At 45.5% G+C, this 27895-nt stretch overlaps 2 protein-coding genes and 1 non-coding gene across 3 annotated transcripts in view; 2 read left to right on the forward strand and 1 right to left on the reverse strand.

Annotated features, from left to right (window-relative positions):
* Nucleotides 1–238, forward strand: part of CNOT9 (CCR4-NOT transcription complex subunit 9) — a 35946-nt gene extending 35708 nt beyond the window's left edge. Inside the window, exon 9 of the mRNA XM_023731306.1 lies at nucleotides 144–238. Within this exon, the coding sequence (XP_023587074.1) occupies nucleotides 144–155 (12 nt within the window). The 3' untranslated portion in view covers nucleotides 156–238. The remainder of the gene's footprint in view (nucleotides 1–143) is intronic.
* A 3967-nt stretch (nucleotides 239–4205) lies between these two features.
* On the forward strand, nucleotides 4206–27868 carry PLCD4 (phospholipase C delta 4). The gene is made up of 15 exons (XM_023731194.1): nucleotides 4206–4287; nucleotides 4995–5174; nucleotides 6459–6687; nucleotides 7818–7953; nucleotides 8729–8960; nucleotides 12367–12568; nucleotides 13748–13892; nucleotides 14524–14676; nucleotides 23405–23581; nucleotides 24909–25065; nucleotides 25383–25499; nucleotides 25735–25907; nucleotides 26476–26611; nucleotides 26968–27117; nucleotides 27196–27868. Exons 1-15 carry the CDS (start codon nucleotides 4206–4208, stop codon nucleotides 27300–27302), a joined length of 2376 nt encoding a protein of 791 aa, XP_023586962.1. The 3' UTR covers nucleotides 27303–27868.
* Nucleotides 6201–6308, reverse strand: LOC111820561 (U6 spliceosomal RNA). The gene has a single exon (XR_002824092.1). It is a non-coding gene; the product is annotated as a U6 spliceosomal RNA (small nuclear RNA).
* Nucleotides 27869–27895: the final 27 nt, after the last annotated feature.

The following is a 27895-nucleotide window of genomic DNA, read 5'->3' on the forward strand; positions in this document are numbered from 1 at the left end:
AATCCTCTTCTGCCCACCCCACCCCCACCACTCCCTCACACTGACCATTGTGCTGGGCCTTTAAGAGGTGGATGGGCTAGACTGAGGAGAGAGCTCACCCTTCTCCCCACCTAACTCCTTCCCTCTGGCTGTACCTCTGCCAGCCAGGGCAGTAAACTGCAGTAGAAGAGGGGAGGAAGCGAGCAGTGCAAGAGGAGCAAAGGAGCAAAGGCTGGGCTTCCTCAGCCCATAGTGGGGAACATCGCAGAGCTCTGGAGGCAGAGCTCAGACATACAGGACTGCTATCCTGCCCAAGGTAAGGTCCTGGGGACTCTGACCATCCTCTGCTCCAAGCTCTGCCCTGCCTGAGCCCCCAACTTTGCCCTGCAGGTGCTTATCCACCCTGGTTGCATTGTACGCTGCTCTCCTTTCCCCAAACAGCTCTACATGGCTTAGAACTCCTAGTTCTCTCTAGCTTACCCTCTTTGACTCTTTTTGAAGTTTTCCTCCTGGCTGTGCCAGTCACTCCTTATATGCCTCCATTCCCTCGGGGGCTTCTTAGCTACCCAGGGCCAAGAGTCGTGTCCCTAGCCACTCCTCAGAGTAAGCCCCACCCCATAAGGTAAGAGAGAACTGGAGTAACTGATCTTTAACATAGGTTTGTTAGCAGATTGTTGAGGGTTTGTCCCATGGGGGAGCACAGAAACCCCTGGAAGTGGGGAGAACTGTTGAGACTTTCTTGGAAAAAGTCAGGGTTTGAGTTCTGGACCTCATGTTTTAGCTTACTCAATGGGCCAGAGCACTTTCGCTGGGAAGGGCACTTGCTTTTAGTCTTGACTCTGCCATTAACTAACTTTGTGACTTCAGACCACAACTTTATGATCTGTAATAGGAGAGAGTTTATGATTTTCCAAACTTGCCTCTGTACCAGGGGTGTATTTTAAAAATACATACTCTTGGTCCCATCCTTGGAAATTGTGAGTAGATTTTGGGTGGGACTCAAGAATCTCTGTTTTTTAAGACACTCTACAGAGGTTGTTGATAAGCCAGGAACCTCCTCTGGGTTAAAACAAACAAACAAAAAACCAAACACATTGCCATCGAGTTGATTCCAACTCATAGGGCCCCTATAGAACAGAGTAGAACTGCCCTATAGGGTTTCCAAGGAGCAGCTGGTGGATTCAAACTGCTGACTTTTGGTTAGCAGCTGAGCTCTTAACCACTGTGCCAGCAGGGCTCGTTAGAAGTGTTATAAAAGAGCCCTCACGCACTAACATTCTGAGGGCTATACCTGTGGCCAGAGCCATTCTGTCCTCTATACAAACCAGGTCAGGTATAATTCTGCTCAGACGCAAGGGAATAGACAAAATGATTCTCGTCCTTCCTGCCCCCCAGAGAGACCTGAGACACTCTGAATCTCACTGTAATGCCCATTGGTGACATTGGCGACATGCCAAAATCCATCTCTAGGGTGACATGAAGTCCCCTGGAAGTTGAGGACCAAATCTTGCTCTAAGCCCTGGATCACTTTCCATCTTATTTTGTGTCTCTGTTTTCCCATCTGTGTTATAAATGCTTTCCTGCTTTGAATCCCTGAGGATTTCCATATATGTGTCTAGGAGTTAACGTTTAAGACCCAATTTTTCTTACTCTCAGTCTTCATCCTCTGTTCCTTGTCAGTGCCCCCACTCCCAAATGCTTCCTCCTTTGTCTCCTCACTGCACCTGTATCAGCTGTGACCATCCTTCAGACACCAGAGGAAACACCAAGACATAGTACACCTGGGTCCCAACTCGCATTCTCTGGGCAGTTTGTTTAGTCAATTTCCTAGGACACAGGGATGAGAATGAGCAGAGGGATGCGCTACTGAGTGTCCAAGCCCAAATATCTCAAAGGGGCTGAGAATCAGAGCTATTGGGAATCAATGAAGAAAAAGGAGGGAAGTGACAGGAAGAGGTGATGGGGAGAACAGATGAGGAGGAGAGCAAACAGAAACTGACCTAAGTGAGCAAATAGGTAGAGAGGTTTGGGAGAAAGAAGAGTGAGCTAGGGAGAAAGGAAAGGTAAGGGTTCAGGCACAGGATGGAGAAAGGACATAAAATGGGAAGAAAAGAGAGGCTATATGAAGTGGGATAGAGAGGGAACAGAAAATGATTGAGAGGAGAGACAAAACTGCAGTGTCCCTCATTAACCCTGCTTCAACCTACTCCCTGGAGAAGTTTCTTTCTAAGGGCAGGAGTCTTGGTGAGATCTCTGAGCTGGTCTTATGGAGACGTTAGTTCTAGTCCCAGTTCTGCCACTTAACTCATTAGGTGACTCAGGCAGTTCAGCTAATCTTTCTAGTCCTCAGTTTGCTTCTCTATAAAAAGAAGTCCAGCTTTGACATTCTGTGGCTCCTTGAGTTGAAACTAGCCCTCCTATGGCCACATCTCACCTGGTTACAGGTTTGAAGTAGTAATTTAGCAGTGGTAGCAGAGTTAGAAGATCAAGGCCAAGCCCTGGAGTTGGAAGAGTTTGACAAAGAAGGAACAAAATCAATTTCTATGGCTGATTTGAGAGAAAGCAGGCTCCAAAACAGAAGTATCTAGGCACTTGGGCTCTATTCTCAAGCTACCCATATTTCAGGACATCATTGTGGTTTCCTAGAGTAAAGGAAGGGAATTCTCTCTTCTCCCAGGCCCAAGGCATACCCCATCCAAGAGCCCCTATGCCCCAGAGATGGGAACTGAGGTCCAGACAGGAGATGAGGCAGGATGTTGGCAAGCGGGATTAGACTTCAGCCCTGGCCAACCCTGCTTAGAGTCTGAGGACCTAAGACATTGGAGAGACCTATTATTTTTTATTTCAGTCTTCATATCATAGCCTTTGTAAGCCTGAGATTCCAAACTGTGTTATTTCCACCCAGAAAAGCAGAGATGCTTTCTGTCTCGCAGGAAGCACTCTGAATCCCTTCTTCCATGCAAAGATTTTTTTTCGTATCTCGCCCAGGCACTCACTTTCAGCCTCAGCCAGCAGACTCTCTTCCAGGGAGTGTCACAATTCCAGTTCATGAGAGCTGATTTGAGCTGTCTTTCCCACTTAGGCCCAAGCTACTTTCCAATCTTCTCCTCTCATTCTGGACACCTGTACTGTGCTACCTTTTTAGAAAGCCTTCCCTGCAGTCAGGAAAGTCATACTTTCACAGTGCCCCTCACGTTCCTTCTAAGACTAATCACCCGTGGGTGACTTCATAGACTCTTCCCATTGAAGAGAGATAGGGTACTAACATGCTGTGTGACCTCAAGCAAGTTACATCACCTTTCTGCAAGTCTGCTTTTTCATTTCTAAGATAAAAGGAATTGAACTGAATGATGTTTTAATGGAACAATAAATGATCACTGTAGAGTGATCACTTTAGAGATTCTTTAAAGATACAGGTTTTTTAGATATTTACCATGGTTGAAATTTTAATTTCTCAATTAAAAAACATAACACATTTCTATTCAAGTGTTAGGTCCTTTGCTTATACAAAATCGTAGTTTTATGTTTCATGAGCTTTGTCAGTTTCATGATGTGGTCAAGAATTGGGTATTTCTATATGGGCAGAGCTAGAATCAACGTGGCCGCATATCAAATCTTCTAGTTCTTTTCAAGGGAAGCTTTTTGTTAGCTTCTAGGTGACTTAGTTGTTAGTTGATATCAAGTTGATTCTGACTCATGGCGACCCCATGTGACCTCATGTGTACAGAATAGCACTGCTCCACAGGGTTTTAAAGGTTGTGACCTTTTGGAAGCAGATTGCCAGTCCTGTCTTCTGAGGTGCCTCTGGGTGGGTTCAAACCACCAAGCTTTCGACTAGTAGTCGAGAACTTAATCATTTGCCCCACCCAGGGACTCCTTCTAGGTGCCTTAACCAGGTCCTAAATTGGACAGCGTATGTTGTAAAGGAGGTACCCTTTTTTAGTAGGTAGAGAAAACTTGAAAATACAGTTCTGAGACTTGTGTAACTTACTTGGTCCATTAAAACTGTGAGAATAACTGCTATGAAAAAGAATATCAAATATGCTTTACAATGTGATAATAGAAGACAGCTCACTTAGCTAAGTACAGCACTAAGTGTTGTAGAAGAGACGAAAGAGACACTCTGCTCTAGCCCTTCAAGAGATGGACAATCTATGAGGGAGCATGGAGAGGGCTCCCAGAGGAAGGAAGCTGGAATGATTCCACCTGGAGAAAAGAAGGCGAGGATGCGAAACACGTCCAGGTTCTGGAAGGCGGCAGCCAACAAGACAGTGGTTCCTAATAATGAGGAGATGAGAAGTGACCAAAGTGTGGTGTGAGGTTGCCCAGTAGATAGTGGGGTATTGGGTAGGAAGGAGGTGTTTGGCAGAAAGCCCTGGTTAGACTTCTGTGGAGATGGCCATGGGAAACAGCAGGGGCTCTGAGATCAGACATACCTGGGTTTACATTCTGAGTCCCCTATGTGATTTGAGGCAGGTTTCTTAGCCTCTTGAAGCCTCAGTGTCGCCAAACTCGAATTAGAGGCAAAAATAGCTATAGACTATGTAGCTGCAATGGTTAAGTTCTTGGCTGCTAACCAAAAAGGTCATCAGTTTGAATCCACCAGCCCCTCCTTGGAAACCTCTGGTGCAGTTCTACTCTGTCCTATAGGGTTGCTATGAGTCAGAGTTGACTTGATGACAATGAGTTTTTTTTGTTTGTTTGTTTTTTGGTATGTAGGTGAAGTGCCTGACACATAGTGGGCACTCAGGAAACACTGGTTTCCTTCTCTTCCTCCTTTGATCTGTTATTCTAAGACCACCAAGATTCACCGGAAGTCCATCACTCCTTCTTGCTGCTTTAGGTGACTCTGGTGCCAGCTGGTGGAGCAGTGAGTGATGGCATCCCTGCTGCAAGGAGTCCGTGAGTACACCTGGAGGGGAAGAAGGCTTGGGGAGATAGTCCAAGAAAGGGTAGGAGGTTGAACTCTGTTCCAGAGTTCCTCCTGGGCCCTTCCCTCCCCAATGGCTACCCAGCCCCTACTTCTCCTGGCTCAGGGCTGCCAGACAACCAGGACCTGCTGCTGATGCAGGAAGGCATGCAGATGCGCAAGGTGAGGTCCAAAAACTGGAAGAAGCTAAGATACTTCAGACTTCAGGATGACGGCATGACAGTCTGGCATTCTCGGCAGATCGGGTGGCGTGCCAAGCCCAGCTGTGAGTGATGTGGATAGCCAGTTGTGGGCAGTTAGTAGACTAGGACCCTGAGGAGCCCAGCAGCCTGAGGGCAGGGGGAGAGACCAGGATCTTACAAGAGTGTGCTATCCTGCTGTCCCTACTTGTGTCTTACGTCTAAACCTGTAAAATGGAGATTATCACACTTGCGCCTTAAGGCGGTTATGAGGATTAAATTAGTTATTGCATGTAAAGTGTTTAAAGAGCCCTGGCACATAGTAAAGCTCAATAAATCATGGGTTGTATCTTGTTATCATTATTATAAGAGCATAATTTCAGGCATCCATCAGCCTGGATTAAAACCTTTGCTTGGCCACTTTCTAGCTAAGTAAGCTTGGGCAAGTTACTCAACATCTCCAAGCTTCAGTTTCCTCATCTGTAAAATGGGGATTAAACAGTATCTACCTCGTAGGTTATAGGGACTCAGTGAGTTAATGTGTAAAGCACCTAGCACGGGACCTGAGACCAGGAGGCTTTTAATAAATGTTAGCCGCTATGATGAATTGTTTTAGTATCATAAATGCATCATAATAGTGTGCATCCTATCGGCCGAGCTCTTTATGATACCTCTAGAAATTTGATCACAGGACACATCTAACACAGTCTGCTTTAGAGACAGAATTAAGGCTCATGATCCACACCAGCCCCAGCTGAGGTAAGGGGGTAAAAGAATTTGTCTGGCTCCCTCCTAGACATTCTGGAAAGAGGAAGCCCTCAAACCTGGAATGGGAGAACTGGGCTTGGCATACAATGCTTTGGTGTAACTGCTTCTACCTCTCAAGTGTGTTTCCATCTGTCAGCCCTTCCGATCCCCCTGCGATCCTCATAAAGACTGGCTGTAGAAGGGGACATCCTTATTTAAGATGCGGACACTGAGAGGTTAAGTCATTTGGTCTGTGTCACACTGCCAGCTGGTGGCTGGAAGCCTAGTTTTGTCACTCCCAGCACAGGCCCCTTGCCATGCTGCCTATGAAAACAGCAATGACTCATGTGCACTCCTGAGTCCTAGGATGCGTCTCCCTGTACTTATGCTTTTTAGGTCATCTTTGCATGGGGGACATGCTAATCTTCTCTGTATCATTCCAATTTTAGCGTATGTGCTGCTGAAACAAGCACTGTATTAATGCATTTTAGGATTCACCTTTTGGAGGCTAGAGTTCCTCCTTCCTCTGGCTTCACAGAGAAGAAGAAGGGTCCTTGTCCCTTGGCCCCTGCTATTTGGTGGACTCCATTCCTCCGTTCCCCCACCCGCTTCTTCTCCGGCAGTCTCAATCTCTGACGTGGAGACAGTGCGTGAGGGCCATGAGTCTGAGTTGCTGCGCGGCCTGGCAGAAGAGTTCCCGCTGGAGCAGGGCTTCACTGTTGTCTTCCATGGCCGCCGCTCCAACCTGGACCTGGTGGCCAACAGTGCCAAGGAGGCCCAAATCTGGATACGGGGGCTCCAGCTGCTGGTGGATGTTGTCACCAGCATGGACCAACAGGAGCAGCTGGACCAGTATCAGCAGGATAAAGTCAGGGCGGGGGTAGGGGTCACTAAAGGAGCCAGTTGCTACAGGGCTAGGGACAGGTGGGAGGGCTATGGAGGTCCAAACGCCCAGATGGGGTGGACAGGGGGAGCTCAGGCCCATGTGAGGCTGAGGATCCTGAGGGAGGGATGGGTACCAGGTGTGGCAAAGGCATAGCCAAGAGTCTAGGCATGAATCAGGACCCCCAGGATTAGGAGAAGCAACAGCGGGAGGCAAAAGACCAGACAAGGTGCTGATCCCAGGAGTTAAACAGAAGGTCCAGGTGGCATTGAGTAACTACCATAGGGGTGGGAAGCAACCATTAGAGAGCATGGGGTGTAGACTCACTTCAAGTTTCCTGAACTATACTCAACTTCTACCCCATTCATTCATTCATTCACCATCTATTCAGCAAAATGTGTCAGGCAGTATGCTAAGATTTAGGGGTACAAAGATTAAAGAAATTAATGATTTAACCAGATATTGCTTCAGTCAGTGAAGGGGGTGGAATTGTGGAAAATAGTCTAAGTATCAAAGAAGTCTTATGATACTTAGATTATTTGTGGGTGTTCAATGGAAGGAGAAACAATTCTTAAAGTGTTCTGAAAGTTTCAGGGAGAACGGGGCATTTGAGCTGGGCCTTGAAAACGAGTAGAATTTGAGCATGAAGAGAGGAGGAGGGAAAGGTACTCCAGCCTGAGGCAACAGCATGAGTAAAGGGCCAGAGACAGGAAATTGAAGAGCAGGAGGGAAAGTGAGGCATCAGAGAGGAGGCAGTGGCTGAGTGTGGCTGAAGTACAGGAAGGAGCCAGAGATGTGTTGAGAAGGCTAGGATGAGGCCAGATCATGGTGGGGTGGGGTGGGGGGGTGCACAAAAGGGATCTTGACTTCCGTGTTAAGGAATTTTGACTTCTTTCTGCCGGCAACGTAGAGGTCCCTGCAGGCTCCTAAGCCATGCAGTGACAAGATAGATTGGTGCTCTGGGGAGATTATCCAGAAGCTATGTGGAGAGTGAATTGGCATGGAAGAGAGACAGAGATGGGGGAGAGATGTTGATGCAAAAACACACGCATCTGTACACACACACACATGTGCACATAGTGCTTTTTCCTTGACTCAGACCTGGATGGCTGAGTGACTGGTTCCAGCGTGGAGACAAAAACCAGGATGGACGGATGACTTTCCGAGAAGTTCAGCGGTTACTGCGCCTGATGAATGTGGAAATGGACCAAGAATATGCCGTCCAGCTTTTCCAAGTGAGTGTGCTGGGGAAGGATTTGCAGGAGTCAGCCAGGCCACATTCCCACTTGGCCAGAAGTATTCTGACTCTAAACAGCAATGTTCATTTGTTGAATCCCTACTATGCACCCTAGCACCATACCACACTCAATGGGGAATTGAGGGAAGTGCCCTTCAGTCTTGTTGGAAAGATGAGTCCCTGGGTGGTGCAAACGGTTAGGCGTTCAACTGCTAGCTGATAGTTTGGTGGTTCAAACCCACCCAAAGGCACCTCGGAAGACAGGCCTAGCAATCTGCTTCCAAAAGTTCACATCGTTGAAAACCTTATGAAGCAGTTCTACTCTGCACATACAGAGTCACTCAACAGCAACTAACAACAACAACAATCCTATGAAAGGTAAATAATAATATGTTACTATGTCAGACTCAAGGGCTTCTCTGTCCATGGCCAAAATGTCACAGGTGCCTATAAATGGAAAACTCCAACTGGAATGTGAGTAAATAGGAGAAGGATCTTCTGACCCTTTAGGGACCTTTGGGACATTCAAGTCTTTCTAGTTGAAAACTTTCTCTTGTAGCAAATAGTATGGCTGAAATTTTAGTTACTTTTACTTACTGAAGTAGCTTCTTCCATGAATACTAAATATCAGAAGTTCTGGCGGAGGTGGGGGGTGGTTTGTGAAGGCATGTTTGGATCAGTCCATTGGTAAAACTGCTCTTACAGTGCAAATCAAGGCCATCCATTATCAGGTTGAAGAGTTTGCTCATTCTGCCCTAAACCCTCTCTGGCAGGCAGCAGACAAGTCTCAGTCTGGGACTCTGGAGGGAGAAGAATTTGTAGAGTTCTATAAGGCATTGACTAAGCGGCCTGAGGTGGAGGAACTGTTTGAAAACTTTTCGGCTGATGGGCAGAAGCTGACCCTGCTGGAATTTGTGGATTTCCTTCGAGAGGAGCAGAAAGAAGGAGACCGAGCTCCTGACCTTGCTCTGGAGCTCATTGACCGCCACGAGCCTTCAGATAGCGGTAAGAGGGATAGAGATGCAGAGGCACCTGGTAGATGCGGCATGATTAGAAAGATCCAGAGACAGGTAAACTTCTGCCTAACTCAAGGCAGGCTGAGTGCACCCTTACCGTCCGCCCCTACGCTATCATCTCATCCAGCCACTCCCCCTGAAGATCAGCCATTCCCTGACCAGACAAGACAGGAGTCTCCTCAGTAATGCTAGATCTCTCAGGAGGAAGAAGACTTCACAGATTTCCCTATGCTCAAGTTTCACATCCTTCACTTTCAGGAAGTTCTTCCTGATATTAACCAGTGTCCTCACTGGAAAGGGAAAACCCTTGGTCCTCTTGCCTTGGCCTCGTCTCCTCCAGTATAAATTATTCCTTTTCCTCTAGTTCCTCTTTACGATTCCTGTTTGCTGTCCCTTTAAGTGCTGGCTCTCTGCCCTTTCCTGGGCTCTCTCCAAATTCTCTAAGTGGTTCTTGAGTGTCTAAGCCCCCCGAGCCAGGAAGCTAGTCAGCCCCTGGCTGGGGGGAAGATGAGACAGCCAATCATTTAGCTCTTAACAAGTACAGTTAAAATATGCTTTCTTTGCCCTCAAACTTTCCTCCCTTTATCCCCTCAGTAGACTCCTTCCTACCCTCTATTCCCTTCAGTGTGAGGAATTTACATTATTAATAATAAATGATTTACAAGGCACTTTCACATACCTGGAAACCCTGGTGGCATAGTGGTTAAGAGCTATGGCTGCTAACCAAAAGGTTGGTAGTTCAAATCCACCAGGCACTCCTTGGAAATTCCATGGGGCAGTTCTCTGTCCTATAGGGTCACTATGAGTCGGAATCGATGCAATGGATTTTTTTTTTCACATACCTCGCTTTATTTAGTCCTCACTAAACCAAAAACCAAACCCATTGCCATCGAGTCAATTCCGACTCATAGTGACCCTATAGGAAAGAGTAGAATTGCCCCATAGGGGTTCCAAGGAGTGGCTGGTGGATTCGAATTGCCGACCTTTTGATTAGCAGCCGAATTCTTAACCACTGCACTACTAGGGCTCCTCACTACAACACTGTAAATCAACAGCAATAATCTTTACTGAGCCTTTGCTAGGTATCCCATAGTATGCTAATATCTCTACATGACCTCTCTCTTCTCATCCTTGCAATGACCCAATGAAAAAGGTTCTATATTTTTTATTGTGGTTAATATATATGTAACAAAACATTTGCCATTTCAACGTTCTTCACATGTACAATTCAGTGACATTAATTACGTTCATCATGTTGTGCAATCATTACCATTATCACCATTTCCAGTTTTTTTTCATTGCCCTTAATAGAAGCTCATTGTTCCCTAAGCAGTAGATTCTATTATTAAATCAGTTTTAACAAAAGAGGAAAACTGAGGCTTAGAAAGATTAAATGACTGGCTCAAAGCCAACAGCTAGTGAGAGGAGGAACTGGGCTTCAACCCCAGGTTATCAGATTCTACCTGGTGCCTGTTTTGAGAATGAGGATTAGAGATGGGATGAATGAGAGCTGAGTCTCAACTCCCACTTTCATTCATTCATTTACTGCTTCAGCTAATGCTCATTGAGTACATATAATATGTTAGGACCTATGCTAGGCGCCAGAGGTAAGTGGTGACTAGGTCAGACAAAGACACTGCCCTCATAGAGTTTAGAGTCAAACAGAAAGTTGTGGTCTCCATCGCTGATTCCAGATTTGAGCAGGTGCTCATAGAAGAATGGGGGCTGTAAACCAATCATTTCAGAAAATCAAATAGAAGAGGAAAGTCAAAGGGTTAAAAAATAGAATTTTCTGTTCCTATTGCAGGAGCCAATATATATTAGTGACATTTATTCTACAACCCCCCAACACCGATGGTGTTCCTTTCCCTTGCATTCAACAACCAGTTCCATGAAGGAACAGATGTCTGGCAGCAGAGTATAACATCAAGTCAGGACACCTGGGCTCCAGTCCTCACTCTGCTTCTTACAAACTTCTTATGAATCACTAGGGTAAGTCCACAGTTGACAGATGTGTTTAATGTGTATGATTTCATTTGATCACCAATTACTTTACAAAAGAGGAAACTGAGTCTCTCAGAGGTTAAGTGACTTGCCCAAGTGGTCACAGAGTTTCTCTTTCACAAACTATGAAACTCTCTTGGAACTTAGGAGTCCTGACAGATTTATTTCTTCAGGTAAAGAGGCAAGTGGGCAAGTCACTTAACCTCTCTGAGACTCAGTTTCCTCTTTTGTGAAGTAATTGGTGATCAAATGAAATCATGCACATTAAAGGTATCTGGCAACTGTGGACTTACCCCAGTGATTTGAGTTTATTACTGTCAGAATGAAATTTGCTGCCCAACTTCCCACCGTTTTCCACCATCTCCTGGCTTTGTCATATCTCAGGCAAGGAAGCTGAGCATGAGAGTCAAGTTGTTCCACCTTCCAAGGGAGTATCACTTCAGCAACATTACCCTCCGTGAGACTGCATATTCCAGCGTGGCTCTGACACCTGGCTACCAGGGTTCAAATCTCAGCCCCTCCACTTACTAGTTACGCGAGCTCGGGCAAGTTAACTGCTGGAGGGTGGATTATATTATACCAACCTTATCGTGTTAGTGAGAGCATTAAGTGAGATGCTGCATGTAAGGTGCTTGGCATCGAGCAAATGCTTAATAACTGTTAGTCATCATTCTTGTTATCATAGGAAGCCCATGCTGGAATGGTGAGCTTTACTGGAGGAGTGATGGGGCTCTGTCCTCAAAGAGAGTGTAGCCCAAGGGGATGTTGGACAAATGCCCCTCAAACCACCATATGGGAGCATTGATGATAGGTCATAGTTGGTGGCATCTACACAGCCCAGGGGAAAAAAATACAGGTACCTTGGCCATGTCACTAATAAGGCTTTGACTCTGATTCTCTCTGGGCCTCAGTTCCCTGTCTATAAAATTAGTCTTTTAGACAAGACACTGTGCTGTTCATTAGCCATGAGCTCCATGTGGCTATTTAAATTACTTAAAATCAAATAAAATTTAAAATTCAGTTCTTCAGTCACACAAGGCACATTTCAAGTGCTTAATAGCCAGCCATACGTGGTGAGAGACTACCATATTGGACAGTGCAGAATAGAACATTTCCGTTATTATAAAAACTTCTATTAGTCATGCTGGTCTAGAATGATTTTGATGATTCCCCCTTGAAGCTTTAACATTCTCTGAGGGGTGCGGGGAATTATTGAAATGACAGACGCTAGGTGGGACAAGTCTGGGATCTGGAGACTGGGAGTGGACATCTTCTGAAAGGCGGGACACTGGAGGGGGTGAGGTGAGATGTGATGGAGGATGGGCTGTAGGTGTGCTGGGAGCCCCAACTCAGAGCTTCTCACTCTAGTGTTTCCTCACCCCACACCCTAGGCAAACGGCGGCACGTGCTGAGCATGGATGGCTTCCTTAGCTACCTCTGCTCCAAGGATGGAGATATCTTCAACCCAGCCTGTCGCCCCATCTACCAGGATATGACACAACCCCTGAGCCACTACTATATCAACTCTTCTCACAACACCTACCTAGTGGGGGACCAGCTTTGTGGCCAGAGCAGCGTTGAGGGATATATTCGGTGCAGTGTGGGGAGGGAAGGTTCAGCTCATGAGAGGGACGACCTGTGGGAAACTGTGGTGGGGGAGAGGGGGAAAGGGGTGCCAGTGGATAATAGGGATTGAGAAGGTACTGTGGGGGCTTAGGGGATGAGAGTCCCTGGATATCTGAGAGACTTAGAGAAGGTACTGGAGACTGGAGGGAGAAGTGGATGAAACTCTGTGGGTGAACAGAGCTTCTCTTTCACAAGCTATAAACTGTCTTGGAACTTAGAGGTCCTGACAGATTTATTTCTTCAGGTAAATGGAAGACAGTAGAGCATAGGAATTAAAAACATGGGTTCCTAAGTCAGACTGAGTTCAAATCCTAACTCCCTCACTGAGTACTCTGGGGCTAAGTATTTAACCTCTCTATGCCTCAGTTTCCTTATCTATGAAACCAGGATGATAACAGTGCCTATTTTGTCTATGTTATTGTGACAATAAAATGAGATAATCCATGTGTCAGCACTCAAGAAGTAGTATAACCCATTGCATTGAATCAATTCCTACTCAGGGCAACCCCATGTGTTACAGAGTAGAACTGCTTCATAGGGTTTTCTTGGCTATAATCTTAAGGGAAGCACATTACCAGGCCTTTCTTCCCTGGTACCACTGGGTGAGTTCAAGGCACTAACCTTTAGGTTAGTAATCTGAGCACAAACTGTTTGTGCCACCTAGGGTCCTGACAGTAAGTAGTAGCTGCTTTAATTGTGACTACTTATGGATTAGATTGAATAGCCAAGATATCTTTGCACTGCTAGCAACTGAACTAGTAGCTTCACAGGATACAAAGATGAATGAAACATACAGTGTCTGCTCTAGGAAGATTAGAGTCTAGTTGAGAAAATAAAGCTTAACTTTACTGGAGTTTGAATAACCCAGAATTGTATAAAGATATACAGCTAAACAGCAAAAGTAGCATGAGAAAACATATGATGGGTTGTAAGGAAGGACTGTGAGTTGGGGTGGAGATGGGGGGTAATCTGTGTGAGCTGCAGCAGTGTCCCAATGGACAGAGAAGGCTCCACTGAGAAGTAGGTTGAAGGGATCTTGAGGGGTAAGTGCTGGTGAGCCCTGCTTTTTCCACAATTGGGGGAGGGTCCTTAGGTTGGAAGATCAGACCTTGACCCCTGCCGTCGCTGTGGTCTGGGTTCTTGCAGGGCCTTGAGGCGGGGGTGCCGCTGCGTGGAGGTGGATGTCTGGGATGGACCTAATGGGGAACCCATTGTTTACCATGGACATACCTTGACCTCTCGCATCCTGTTCCAAGATGTTGTGGCTACAGTAGCTCAGTATGCCTTCCAGGTAGGAGTCCAGGACAGGAATATTGGTGAGGCAAGAGGGTCTGAGCCTGGGGAGGGCGGAGGGGATGTCATATGGCACGATGTGAGTAAAAGAGATTTTAATTGTAAGGCACCAGGCTGATATTATGGATTATTATGAATAAGTGTTGACTGTCTTACCAGTAATTTGTAGTCAAAGAGGTAATTACTAGTGGTTAGTAGCTACTACTTCTAACAGCAAGGAACTGGAAGAGGGTAGATAAGGAAACAGAAAGTGGTGGGTAGGGCTAGGGGACAATAGGAATCTGGAGATGAGAGTCTGAGAGTGTAACATAAACACGTAATCAGGGGAATGGCCTAGGCTTCCCACCCTCTCTGAGCCTGAAAACTCAAAGTCCTGGAGGAACTTGGATTAAACCTGGCTCAGGCATGAGATTTGGGGTCCCAACAGTGACCTTCAGATGTGGACAGTGTTCCAGGGGTAGACCCCAGACACAAGTAAGCGCTTCTTAAGCCCTGTAATGGGATTGGAGCAGCTGAGAAATCAAGGTACTCCATAGAGTGAGTAACTAGGGGGGCCTATTAAGCAGGTGTTTGGAGAAACCAAGAGATTACAGGGCTTTAGAACTCTGTATCCCTCCTCTCACCACTAGACATCAGACTACCCAGTTATCTTGTCCTTGGAGAACCACTGCAGCTTGGAGCAGCAGGAGGTCATGGCACACCATCTGACCGAGATCCTGGGGGAGCAACTGTTGAGCACCACCTTGGATGGCCTACTGCCTATCGAGTTGCCCTCACCGGAGGTAGGAATACTGGTCCCCCAGCCCAGGTTCTACTGTGGCTTCCATATCCTCCTCTTGCTCCTTTCTTCCCATTCTCAGATAGACCATCTTGTCCTTTAGTATCCTTGGAGACAACTTTAACCAAAAAAAAAAAAAAAAAGAAAATCTAATTGAATACAGAATTCTATTTATAATTCTCTAAATTTTAAATCAATGATTTCCTTTATGTATTTTTTTCCAATGAAAATATCTTATCTTTTTCCTGATAGTTCATGATTGTTGTAGAATATTGAAACAATATACAGAAAGGGAAATCAATCGTCCTATAATCCCAACCTCTCCCATAATAACATCTGTCAATATATTTTTTAAATGCTTATATTGTATGAAGCCCTGGTGGCACAGTGCTTAAGAGCTCAGCTGCTAACCAAAAGATCGGCAGCTTGAATCTACCAGCTGCTCCTTGGAAATCCAATGGGGTAGTTCTACTCTGTCCTATAGGGTCGCTATGAGTAGGAATTGACTCGATGGCAATGGGTTTGGTTTGGTGTTTTATATTGTACACATATGTATTTATATATTCATATAAAAACATGAATATATCATATTCTATATCCTTTTTATTTAATCTCACATATAAGATATGTCATGGATGTCTTTTCATATAAATTTTTTCTTTTTAACATCTCTATAGTATTCCATGGCACATTATGGACCATAATTTATTTAACCAGCTCCCCATATTTAGGTTGTTTATAATTTTTCAATCATATACACAACTTTGCCCATTTATTCTATTATACCTTTGACGTAGATTCCTAGAAGCAAAATTTCTGGGATGAAGAGTTTTCATGCTGACAATTTTGGTTATTGCCAAGTTGCCCTCTGGAAAACATACCAAATTACACTTCAACCATCAGTATAAGAGAGCAACTACAAGTAACTCCATGAGTGAGATGATTCATAATGGCAAACATGAAAAAAGTTGTTTTTGAAAAAGAAAAACATCCATGTTTGTTTTATTTTGAATTATTTGTAAAATAATTTACTCATTTTTATTAGGGTTTATAATTTTTATTGATATAAAGCAATTCTTTAAATAGACTAATGCTTTGAAAAATATTTCTTGTAGTTTATTTTTTTCTTATAACATCTTCTGCCTTACAAAAGTTTTTAAGCTTTGTGTAGTCAAATCTGTCAACTTTTCCTTTTATGTTTTCTTGGTTTTCATGCCATATTTCTAAGGGCTTTTCCACCATAAGATTATTTTAAAAGATTCTCTATTCTAGTACTTTTATGTTCTTTATTTTTTACATGTAAATCTTGAATCTACAAGGGACTTTTATGTGTCAAATGTGAGTTAGGGTATTGTGATGGTAAAGGTTGTACATCAACTTGGCTAGGCCATGATTCTCAGTGGTTTGGCAGTTATAATACAGTTTGGCAGTTATGTAATGATATAATGATGAGATCTGATGTAATCATCTCCATGATGAGATCTGCTATGAATAGCCAATCAGTTGAAAGGGATTTTCCTTGGGGGTGTGGCTTGCATCCAATATATAGACTTTCTGGCAAATCTCCTTGGCTTTTGTTCACTCTGGATCCTGCATGCGACTCGTCATCATCTGACCTCTGGTTCTTGGGACTTGAGCTAGCAGCCTGCCATCTTACCTGCCGATCTTGGATTCAATCAGCCTCCGCAGCCCATGAGCCAGCAGCCTGCCATTTGACTTGCCAATCTTGAGTTTGTCATCCCCTGAAGCTATGTGAGTCAGGAGAAGCCTCCAGCCTGATGCCTGACCCATGGACTTGGGACTTTCCAGCCTCTACAACTGTGTGAGCCATTTCCTTGATATAAATCTCCCTCTGTCCCTCTCTTGCTCGCTCTCTATATATATGTATATATACATGCTTCACTGGTTTTGCTTCTCTGGAGAGCCCAGCCTAAGATATTTGGTACCAAGAGTGGTTCTAGAGAAACAAAATTGTAAGGCTTTTTCTAAAGTTGTTCCCAAGTCTCGTTAATCGTAAAGATGTTGATGACTCTGCTTCCAGTAGTAAAGAGGGCACTGCTAATCCATGGCATGAGGTGGCAATAGAAATATGCAAAATACTACCACCGATAGATCAAGTATTGGTGAGAGGCAAGGCTCTGGGTGATTGCATGTTTGATACTGTTCTACAATTTTATCGTAATGAGAAGTATAAGGAAGCTAGTTGATTGCTCCAAATTTCACTAAACAAAGTGGTGAAAGAAAGAGATGAGCTCAGGGATTTAGAGTGAAAGCTCAAGTGCCACATAAACAACCTCAAAGTTTCCACTTGTGCCTTGAAAGAAAGCTTTAGTTTTTATAGTAACAGAGCTGATATTGCCAAAAACCAAACCCAGAGTCTTATCATAAGAGTAGCTGAATTACAAGTCCAAGTCAATTTCCAACCTAGGGTGGTGTCTGAAGTTAAAGTGAGGGCATTGATTGGGAAGAAATGGGACCCTGAAACTTGGGATGAGGACATATGGGCAGATTATCAGGAAGATGGTGATACTGAGCCCCTAAATTCCATTGAATCACTCCTGCCAACAGAACCAGCTCTCTCACTCTCATCTGAAGAGATTACTCCATGTTTGTCTGCTAAGCCACTCTCCTCATTAAAACCGTTATCCCTTCCACCCCCATCTGATGAGATCAACCCAGCTGTGTCTGAAAAGTCCTTGTCTGAGGTATTGCCTGGGGTGACGGCTGGGGTATCATCTGGGGCAACACCTAAGGCAGATGCCTTACAAGACATTGCTGAATGTCCCCAAGACCCACTCCCACCACCCATTTTTGCTTCTAGACTTAAGTCCCAGCAAGCCCCAAGAGGTGAAGTATAAAGTGTGACTCAGGAGGAGATATGTTCTACTCCAAAAGAACTGCTTGATTGTTCTAATACATACAAACAGAAACCTGAGGAGTACGTGTAGGAATAAAGATGTGGGATAATGATGCAAGGAATATAAAGTTGAATCAGTCTGAGTTTATTTGATATGGGCCCACAAGCACAGATTCTTCATTCAGTGTTTCAGCTAGAGAGGTTAGAAAAAGATCTAATAGTTTATTTAGCTGGTTCACTAAACCATGGATTAAGTGGTGGCCTACACTAAATCAAGTTCAAATGACAAGCCTGCCATGGTATACTGCAGAAGAAGGTATCCATAGACTTAAAGAAATTGGCATGTTAACTGGATTTATCAGGTTGGCCCCACAGACCCACGTATGGAGTGCCTAGAGGACACATCTTTTACCACACAACAGTGAGGAACAATTTTGTGAAGGGAGCTCCAGCATCCTTGAAGACTGCTGTGATTGCAATTTTATGTAAGTCAGATTTGACAGTGGGAACTGCCTTAACTGAATTAAAACACCTAACTACAGTGGGGCTGATTGGACCTGTGGTGGTAGGGGTCAAGTGGCAGCACTTGACCGACAATGACAAGGTGGGTGCGGTTACTGTAACAGACAGCAGAATCAAAGCAGTAATCAGAATAATCTGAGTCGTATGGACTTACAGCATTGGCTACATAGTCATGGTGTCCCTAGAGTGAAAAAGATGGGAAATTTACCAAACATTTACTTGCTCTATACAAGCAGAAGAATTCTAGGTCAACTGAACAACAGTCTAACTTGAATTGCCGGAATAGAGAGTCATGGTCCCTGAATAAATTCCCAGGCTTGAGCCAGTTTACACACACCCAACCCCTTGAATGAAGGAGAGGCCAGGTCTCTTTGAGGAAGAACCCCACTGCACTGCCAAAAATTTATACTTCTGATTTTTCTCCCAGCCTTCCCCAAAGGGATCTACGGCCTTTTACGAGAGTGATTGTTCACTGGGGAAAAAGAAATAATCAGACTTTTGGGGGATTACTGGACACTGGCTCTGAACTGACACTAATTCCAGGAGATCCTAAACATCACTGTGTTCCATCAGTCAGAGTGGGGGCGTATGGAGCTCAAGTTATTAATGGAGTCTTAGCTCAGGTCCATTCACAATGGTTCCAGTCAGTCCCTGAACCCATCCTGTAGTGATTTCCCCAGTTCCAGAATGCATTATTGGAATAGACATACTCAGCAACTGGCAGAACCTCCACATTGGATCCTTGACAAGTGCAGTAAGGGCTATTATGGTAGGAAAAGCCAACTGGAAGCCATTAGAACTGCCCCTACCTGGGAAAAGTAATACGGCATTCCTGGAGGGATTGCAGAAACTACTGCCACCATCAAGGACTTGAAGGATGTAAGGGTGGTGATTCCTACCATATCCCCATTCAACTTTCTTATTTGACCTGTGCGAAAAACAGATGGATCTTGGAAAATGACAACGGATTATCATAAACTTAACCAGGTGGTGACGCCAATTGCAGCTGATATTCCAGGTGTGGTTTCATTGCTTGAGGAAATTAATACATCTCCTGGTATATGGTTGCAGCTATTGAACTGGCCAGTGCCTTTTTCTCAATTCTGGTTTTAAAGGAACACCAGAAGCAGTTTGCCTTCAGCTAGCAATGCCAGCAATACACTTTCACTGTCCTACCTCAGAGGTATATCAACTCTCCAGCCCTATATCATAATTTAGTCCACAGGGACCTTGAATGGCTTTCCCTTCCACAAGACATCACACTGGTCCATTACATTGATGACATTATGCTGAATGGACATATAGTAAGGAAGAAGTGTCAATGACTCTGGACTTATTGGTAAAACCTTTGTGTGCTAGAAGGTGGGAAATTAATCCAACAAAAATTCAGGCATCCTCCACCTCAGTGAAATTTCTATGGGTCCAGTGGTGTGGGACATGTTAAGATATTCCTTCTAAAGTGAAGGATAAGTTATTTCATCTGGTGCCTCCCACAACTAAAAAGAAGGCACAATGTGTGGTAGGTCTCTGGATTTTGGAGGCAACATATTACTTATTTGGGTGTGCTACTCTCACCTATTTATCAAATGTTATGGATTGAACTTTGTCACCCAAAAGTGTGTGTCAACTTGGCTAGGCCTTGATTCCCAGTGTTGTGTGGTTGTCCTCCATTTCATGATCTGATGTGATTATCCTATGTGTTGTAAATCCTAACCTCTATGATGTTAATGAGGCAGGACACATTCTACAAGAATAGACTGTATCTTGAGTCAATCTCTTTTGAGATATAAATGAGAGAAGTGAGCAGAGAGGAGAGGGAACTCATTACCACCAAGAAAGAAGAGCCAGGAGCAGAGTGCATCTTTGGACCCGGGGCTCCTGTGCTAAGAAGCTCCTAGACCTAGGGGAAGACTGATGCCAAGATACATGGAGATTTCCAAGGAACACCGGGCCCACAGATGTTGAAAGGAGACAAAGATCTTCCCCCAGAGCCAACAAAAAGAGGAAGCCTTCCCCTAGAGCTGGCGCCCTGAATTTGGACTTTTAGTCTCCTAAACTATGAGAGAATAAATTTCTGTTTGTTAAAGCTATCCACTTGTAGTATTTCTGTTATAGCAGCACTAGATAACTAAGGCATTAAGTGACTTGAAAAACTGCTAGTTTTGAGTGGGGCCCAGAACGGGAGAAGGTTCTGTTACAGGTTCAGGCTGCTGTGCAAGCTGCTTCTGCCACTTAGACCATGTGATCCAGTTGATCCAGTGGTGCTTGAAGTGTCAGTGGCAAATAGAGTTGCTAGTTGGAGTCTTTGGAAGGCCCCTACCGGTGAATCACAGCTCAGACCCTTAGGATTTTAGAGCAAAGCCCTGCCATCTTTTGCAGATAACTACTCTCTTTTTGAGAAACAGCTTTTGGGTTATTACTGGGCCTGAGTAGAGACTGAATGCTTAAACATGGGCCACCAAGTCACCATGTGGACTGAGCTGCCCATCATGAACTGGGTGTTGTCTGACCCACAGACCCATAACATTGGACATACACAGCAGCATTCCATCATTAAATGGAAATGTTATATATGAGATTGAACCCAAGCAGGATCTGAAGGCACAAGTAAGTTGCAGGAGAAAGTGGACCAAATGCCTATGGTCTCCACTCCTGTCACATTATCCTCCATCTCCCAGTCTGCACCTATGGCCTCATGGGGAGTTCTTTACTTTCAGTTGACTGAGGAAGCGAAAACTCATGCTTGGTTTACAGACGGTTCTGCACGATATGCAGGCACCACTCAGAAGAGGACAGTGGCAGCACTGTAGCCACTTTCTGGGACCTCCCTAAAGGACAGTGATGAAACGAAATCCTCCTAGTGGGCAGAACTTAGAGCACAGCACCTGGTTGTTCACTTTGCTTGGAAGGAGAAATGGCAAGATGGTGCGATTGTATACTGATTCATGGGCTGTGGCCAATGGTTTGGCTGGATGGTCAGGGACTTGGAAGGAACATAACTGGAAAATTGCAGCAAGGAGGTATGGGGAAGAAGTATGTGGATATATCTCTCTGACTGGGCCAAAAAAGTGAAGATATTTGTGTCTCTTGTGAATGCTCACCAAAGATGACCTCGACAGAGAAGAATTTTAATAATCAAGAGGATAGAATGACACGTTCTATGGAAACAAATCATCCTCTTTTCCCAGCCACTCCTATCATTGCTCAATGGGCTCATGAGCAAAGTGGTCATGGTGGCAGGGATGGGCGTTATGCATGGGCTCAGCAACACGGACTTCCACTCACCAAGTCCAACTTGGCTACAGCCACTGCTGAGTGCCCAATCTGCCCAGCAGCGGAGACCAACACTGAGTTCTCGACATGACACCATTCCTCGAGGTGATCAGCCAGCAACCTGGTGGCAGGTTGATTACACTGGACCAGTTTTATCATGGAAAGTATAACGTTCTGTTCTTACTGGAATAGACACTTACTCTGGATACAGGTTTGCCTTCCTTGTACACAATGCTTCTGCCAAAACTGCCATTCATGGACTTACAGAATGCCTTATCCACTGTCATGATATCCCACTCAGCAGCGCATTGGATTAAGGGACTCACTTCACAGCAAATGAAGTGCAGCAATGGGCCCATAGTCATGGAATTCACTGGTCTTGCCATGTTCCCTAACATCCTGAAGCAGCTAGCTTGATGGAATGGCCTTCTAATGACACAATTATAGTGCCAGCTAGGTGGAAATACATTGCAGGGTTGGGGCAGTGTTCTCCAGGAGGCTGTATATGCGCTAAACTAGCACCCCGTATATGGTGCTGTTTCTCCCATAGCCAGGAATCATGGGTTCAGGAATCAAGGGGTGGAAATGGGAGTGGTACCACTCACTATCACCCCTAGTAGCTCACTCACAAAAAGTTTGCTTCCTGTCCCCATGACCCTATGCTCTGCAGGTCTAGAAGTCTTAGTTCCAAAGGAAGGAATGCTCCCACCAGGAGACATGACGCTGATTCTATTTAACTGGAAGTTAAGAATGCCACCCATCCACTTTGGGCTCCTCATGCCTCTGGATCAATAGGCAAAGAAGAGATTTACTGTATTGGCTGATGTGATTGACTCTGATTACCAAAGGGAAATTGGATTGATATTACATAATGGAGGTAAAGAAGAGTATGTCTGGAATACAAGAGATCCCTTAGTACGTCTCTTAGTACTATCATGCCCTGTGATTAAAGTCAATGGAAAAATACAGCAACCCAATTCTGATATGACTACTAATAGCGCAGATCCTTCAGGAATGAAGATTTGGGTTACCCCACCAGGCAAAGAACCAAGGCCAGCTGAGGTGCTTGTTGAGGGTAAAGGGAATACAGAATGGGTGGTGGAAGTTATTTCTAAATACCAGCTACAACCATGTAACCAGTTGCAGAAGCAAGGACTGTAATTGTTATGAGTATTTCTTCCTTGTATGTGTGCATCAAATATTTTTGTTTTCTTCACTTATAAAATATAAAATGTAAATAGGGCTAGTGAGTTTTCAGTTGTGTGTTAGTTGCATCATGTTAGGTGCAAGTATGATTTTATAATTGTCTTTATTTAGAGATTATGTATGGTTTAAAGAGTTGTGTATAGGTGCCAAGTTGACAAGGAGTGGAATGTAATGGTTGAGGTTATGTGTCAACTTGGCTGGGCCATGATTCTTAGTAGTTTGGCAGTTATGTAATGATGTAATGATGAGGTCTGATGTAATGTGATCACCTCCATGATGAGATCTGCTATGATTTTCTTTGGGGGTGTGGCATGCATCCAATATATATGGACCTTCTGGCAAAGCTTGCTGGCGTTTGTTCACTCTGGATACTGCATGCAGCTTGTCATCATCTGACCTGCAGTTCTTGGGACTTGAGCCAGCAGCCTGCCATCTTACCTCCTGATCCTGGATTTGTCAGCCTCCACAGCCCATGAGCCAACAGCCTGCCATCTGACCTGCTGATCTAGGGTTCATCAGCCCCTGCAGTTATGTGAGTCAGCCTCCAGCCTGACGCCTGACCCATGGACTTTGGACTTTCCAGCCTCTGCAACACACACACTCACACCTCACTGGTTTTGCTTCTCTAGGGAACTCAGCCTAAGACAGGAGTCTTAGTTAATTTTTTTAATATGGATAGAAATGTTCAAGTTTCCTTAACAACAGGGGAATTCCTACTGTACATATCAAGCAGCCAATTTTCCTGTGGAACTTCTGACCATCAATTACTTCCTCTGTCTTTGAGGTGGCCCTGTGAGAGCAGTGGGACCTGCATGATCCCCATGAGGGTGCCAAAGCAGACAGGTAGACAGAACCCTTCATTTTTGTCCCCTAGGAGCTTCGAAGGAAGATCCTGCTCAAGGGAAAGAAGTCAAGGACACTTGAAGAGGATCTTGAGGAAGAGGAGGAGGAACCAGAGCAGAAGCTGGAGATGGAGGCCCAGTCCGAGCCTAAGCCTGAGCCTGAGCCCCAGGAATTGAGCCCTCGGAGTAAGGACAGAAAGGAGGAGGAGGTAAGCCAGGAGTGATCTTTGTCTGCTCCAGCATTTGGTCAGCCTGCACCAAAAGCTGAGGGTGCATATATGGAATGAGACTACTGCCAGGCCGGATAATGGTCCAGGGAGCAAAATGCCCCCTCCTCCCAATGAAAGAGGCATAAGAATGCATACATGGCAACACTATATATTATATAGTGCCATATGTAGATATATTGCAGTGGCTTCCCATCTTCCTCAGGCCATGAAATCCTTATTTTAGATGAAATTTATATGGAAGCTCAGTATACAAAATAGATCAGTGCAGAGCCATCCTAGTTGAAACAGCCATTTGGCCCTTTCCAGGGTTCTCCAGGTGACTCCTGAGACATCTTTGTACTTCTCAGTCTACTTAAGGGCCAGTTTGAAAACCACTGATAGGGGTATGTGTGTGTGTGTATAACATATTGCTTGGGTAAGTAGAGGGTACTGGAGTGATTGCTGTGGCCTCAACTAAAGTGAGCTTAGTTAGAGAAAGTTTCTTGGAAAGGGTGAGTTTGAGAAGATACCAGAAATAGCCAGAGGAGCAGGAAGGAGAGAGAAGCTCTGAGGTGGGAGAAGATGAAGGCTCTGAGAAGGCTGTGTAGAGTGGGCCATCTCCTTGTGGGGAAGGGAGGCAGAAGGGGAAGGGGTGCCATTGGTGGAACTTCCAAGATCTGGGTTTGAAGTCTGCATTTCTCTCTTCTTGTGCACTTGCTTGGCTCAGCTGATGGACTTATCCTGTTCTCTCTGGGGCTGTGGTGTCTAACCTGCTGTCATGTCCAGGAATGGAAATGAGAATTCAGGAGACAAATCCAAAAATATTATTCTGGGACCCTCACATCCTTCCAGGATGTGACTTCCATGAGCACTTGTATATCTGATATATCTGTCTGAACTCATGTACATTTTGACCAAGGATTATTGTTAATTTGTTTTAAAAGAAGATGACTCCTCTCTGTTTAAAATAATAATAATAAATTAAAAACCTATTATCCAGGATCTAACACAGAGCAGACCCTATAAGCCCAGCAGCTGAAACTGATCCCATCAGCATAGGCAGACTGCATTTATTCCCATTCCCACCCCCAGGTTGTGATGTGCCCACTGTTTTGTCCGCCTACTTGTTGTCAGACTACAGCCCAGGCTCGTATCTCCAAGCCTGGGTCCCTTCTCTTGCCTAAGCAGGTGAGGTAGGAGAAGAATGCAGTGGGGAGGCAGCGGGCAGAGGCTTAGGGTGGGTAGGGAAGTTTAAGTCTTAGCCATTGCCTTCTTCCCTCTCAGATTGCTGAGGGTTCATCTTCCTCTCCACTTTCTCCTTCTCCAGAAATCCAAGCCCATGTTGTGTCCATCCCTCTCTGCCTTGGTTGTTTACTTGAAGAATGTCCCGTTCCGCAACTTCACTCATTCGAGGGAGCACTACCGCTTCTATGAGATATCATCCTTCTCTGAAGCCAAGGCCAAGAGCCTAGTCAAGGAGGCTGGTCAGGACCAAAAGATAGGGGGTGGGGAGGGAACTGGTACAGGGTCAGCCCTGACGTAGGGCAGGCAAGTGAATCCAAAGAAAGAGGACAAAGAGCTAACAAGCTCCCCAGGGCAGGCAGGGGGAGGGTTATGAATAATGGGCTCAGGGCTCTAAGGGGAAGAAAGCCTGGATGGAACTGAGTAGAAGAAGCACCTTGAAGCTCTCTGGAGCCAGCCTCAGGAGATGGTAGGGAGAAGAGAGAAGTGGGTGGGCAGGGTGCATGGGGCCCAAGAAGTCAGCCTCGATTCCACCTCTCTCCCCACATCCCATTTACAGGCAATGAGTTTGTGCGACACAACACCTGGCAGCTAAGCCGAGTATATCCCAGTGGCCTAAGGACAGACTCTTCCAACTACAACCCCCAGGAACTCTGGAATGCAGGCTGCCAGATGGGTGAGGGGGCAAGCAGGGACTGGAAGGGGGAAACAGAGGAGCAGGTGGGAAGTAAGCCTCCTGGCAGTAGTTGGGCCCGGGAATCCTCCAAAAGTGCTAGGTTGAAAAAGATGCTATCTATGGAAGTGTTTCCAGCAGGCACTCTTCCAGCCAATACTTGTGTTTTTAACTTCTCGAAAGAGGTGCTGGGAGGCCCCCAAGATGAATCCTTCCTCTTTTCTCCTGGGGCTGTCAGTGGCTATGAATGTGCAGACTGCAGGGCTCGAGATGGACATCTGTGATGGGCTCTTCCGCCAGAACAGTGGCTGTGGCTATGTGCTGAAGCCAGACTTCCTGTGTGACACCCAGAGTTCCTTCCACCCTGAGAGGCCCATCAGTCCTTTTAAGGCCCAGACCCTCTTAATCCAGGTATGATGGAAAGAGAAACTGGGATAGCAGTGGGGGAAGAGGTGGCTAGGCCTGACAGGAGTGTAATGGGCGAAAAGCTTTTCGTGAGAGGCAGGATAGCATGACTGTTAACAGCATGAACTTTAGAACCAGGCCACCTAGGTCCAAACCCACTTACTAGTCATGTAATGTTGGGCAAGTTACTTAACCTCTCCATACCTCAGTCTTCTCACTTGCAAACTGAGGGTAATAATACTACCTACTTCACAGGGTTGTTGTGGGGATTACTTAGTTCATATATATAAAACACATACAACAATGCCTGGTACACATTAAATGCTATAAAAGAGGTTGCTATCACTAACATTTCAAACTTTCAAACCTTGTTAAGTTGCTACTCGGATGCATTTTAACTTGCAGATAGAATAGTAGGAGAAAATATATTAGTCATGGAGGAATAGCCTTGCAAACCCAAAAGCTATAGCACAAGGTCTTGTATACCTTCCCTTTCCCCTCCCCTGGGGTGTGAGAGCTGGAGCAGGGGCTGGACTGAGCAGGAACTAGTGAGGTTCCAGAGCCCTGGTTGCAGGTGATCAGTGGTCAGCAACTCCCCAAACTGGACAACACCAAAGAAGGGTCTATTGTGGATCCACTGGTGAAAGTGGAGATCATTGGCGTTCGTCCGGACACAACCCGACAGGAGACCAGCTATGTGGAGAACAACGGTGAGACTCGGCAGTACTGGGGGAGGAAGTGGGAGCATGACCATTGTTTTCCTTCCATCCTGTCCTTCATTAAACGTAGTCCATGTCACCACCCTCTCCTTGGGAGGCAGTGTACAGCAGTAGAAAGAATAAGAGCTTGGATATCTGGGGTCTGAATCCTGGCCCCTCACTTAAAAGCTCCGGTGACCTGGGCAAATTGCTTCACCACTCTGAGCTTCTGTTTCCTCCCATGTAAGATGCTGATTGCTACAAAGACTAAATGAGAGAACCAGGGAAAGTAATTCGGTGTGGTGCCAAGCATAAAGAAGAGAGCTAATAATGTCTCTTCCTTCTTTCCCTTCTACTCACCACCTCAGGTTTTAATCCATACTGGGGGCAGACATTATGCTTCCGGGTCCTGGTGCCTGAACTCGCCCTGCTGCGTTTTGTGGTAGAGGATTACGACTGGAAATCCCGAAATGACTTTGTCGGTCAGTACACCCTGCCTTGGACCTGCATGCAGCAAGGTGAGCCAGCTCTCTGATCCCTGGCCAATACCCCAACTCTGGCCACCTTGCTAATGCTGCTCTCCTGCCCCTTTCCAGGCTACCGCCACATACACTTGCTCTCCAGGGATGGTACCAGCCTCCACCCAGCTTCCATCTTTGTGCACGTCTGCATCCAGGAAGAGCTAGAGGAGGCTGAAGGCTGAAGTGGGCACATGACGTACAGGATGGTGCACCGGCTTTAGATGGTGAGGAAAACGTGGAAGGATGCTCCAGAGGGCAAACAGAGGTGGTGAAAAATCAAGTTTTGGATTGTGAATCATTCCTAGTCTCAAAATTACCTCCGCCAAACAAATCTAGGGCCTGCTCTTACATCTTTTCTTTTCTCGTTTTCACACAGCCTACAGCATCTTTCCTGCCCTTTCTCTTTGTGTACTCTATACTGGAGGTCCCTCCTTCTTGCCGTAGCTCTATCCCTTACCTGGATCTAGGACTAATCCTTCCCATGAACCCTCAAAAGTAGACTGCAACTAGAAATCCAGAAAGGCGCCTGGACTGAGAAACCCAAAGAGATATTATCCCCATCACCTCTAATTTCCTCAAGCCCAGAGCCAAGGGAAGGATGAATCAAGACTCACGGCTCCCCAAGCAAAGGCTGGGGAAGAAGAGCTGACTACAAAACTACAGCAAGAACTCTCGAGAACACTGCACAGCCCTCAGAATCCCCACTGGGCTGTTTCTCCCCAGCCCAACCTATATAAACAGAGCTTCTCCCCCCAGTTTGGCTTGGGTATGGTCT

Source organism: Trichechus manatus, unplaced genomic scaffold, assembly GCF_000243295.1.
Source record: "Trichechus manatus latirostris isolate Lorelei unplaced genomic scaffold, TriManLat1.0 scaffold00041, whole genome shotgun sequence".
In the NCBI taxonomy this organism is placed as follows: domain Eukaryota; kingdom Metazoa; phylum Chordata; class Mammalia; order Sirenia; family Trichechidae; genus Trichechus; species Trichechus manatus.

Excerpts from the sequence above, each read along its gene's own strand:
- PLCD4 (XM_023731194.1), top strand. The coding sequence starts at position 4,206 with ATGCGAAACACGTCCAGGTTCTGGAAGGCGGCAGCCAACAAGACAGTG. Across the intron at positions 5,175-6,458 it reads GTGGCGTGCCAAGCCCAGCT|TCTCAATCTCTGACGTGGAG; the intron begins GTGAGTGATGTG and ends CTTCTCCGGCAG. Across the intron at positions 25,066-25,382 it reads GAGCCTAGTCAAGGAGGCTG|GCAATGAGTTTGTGCGACAC; the intron begins GTCAGGACCAAA and ends TCCCATTTACAG.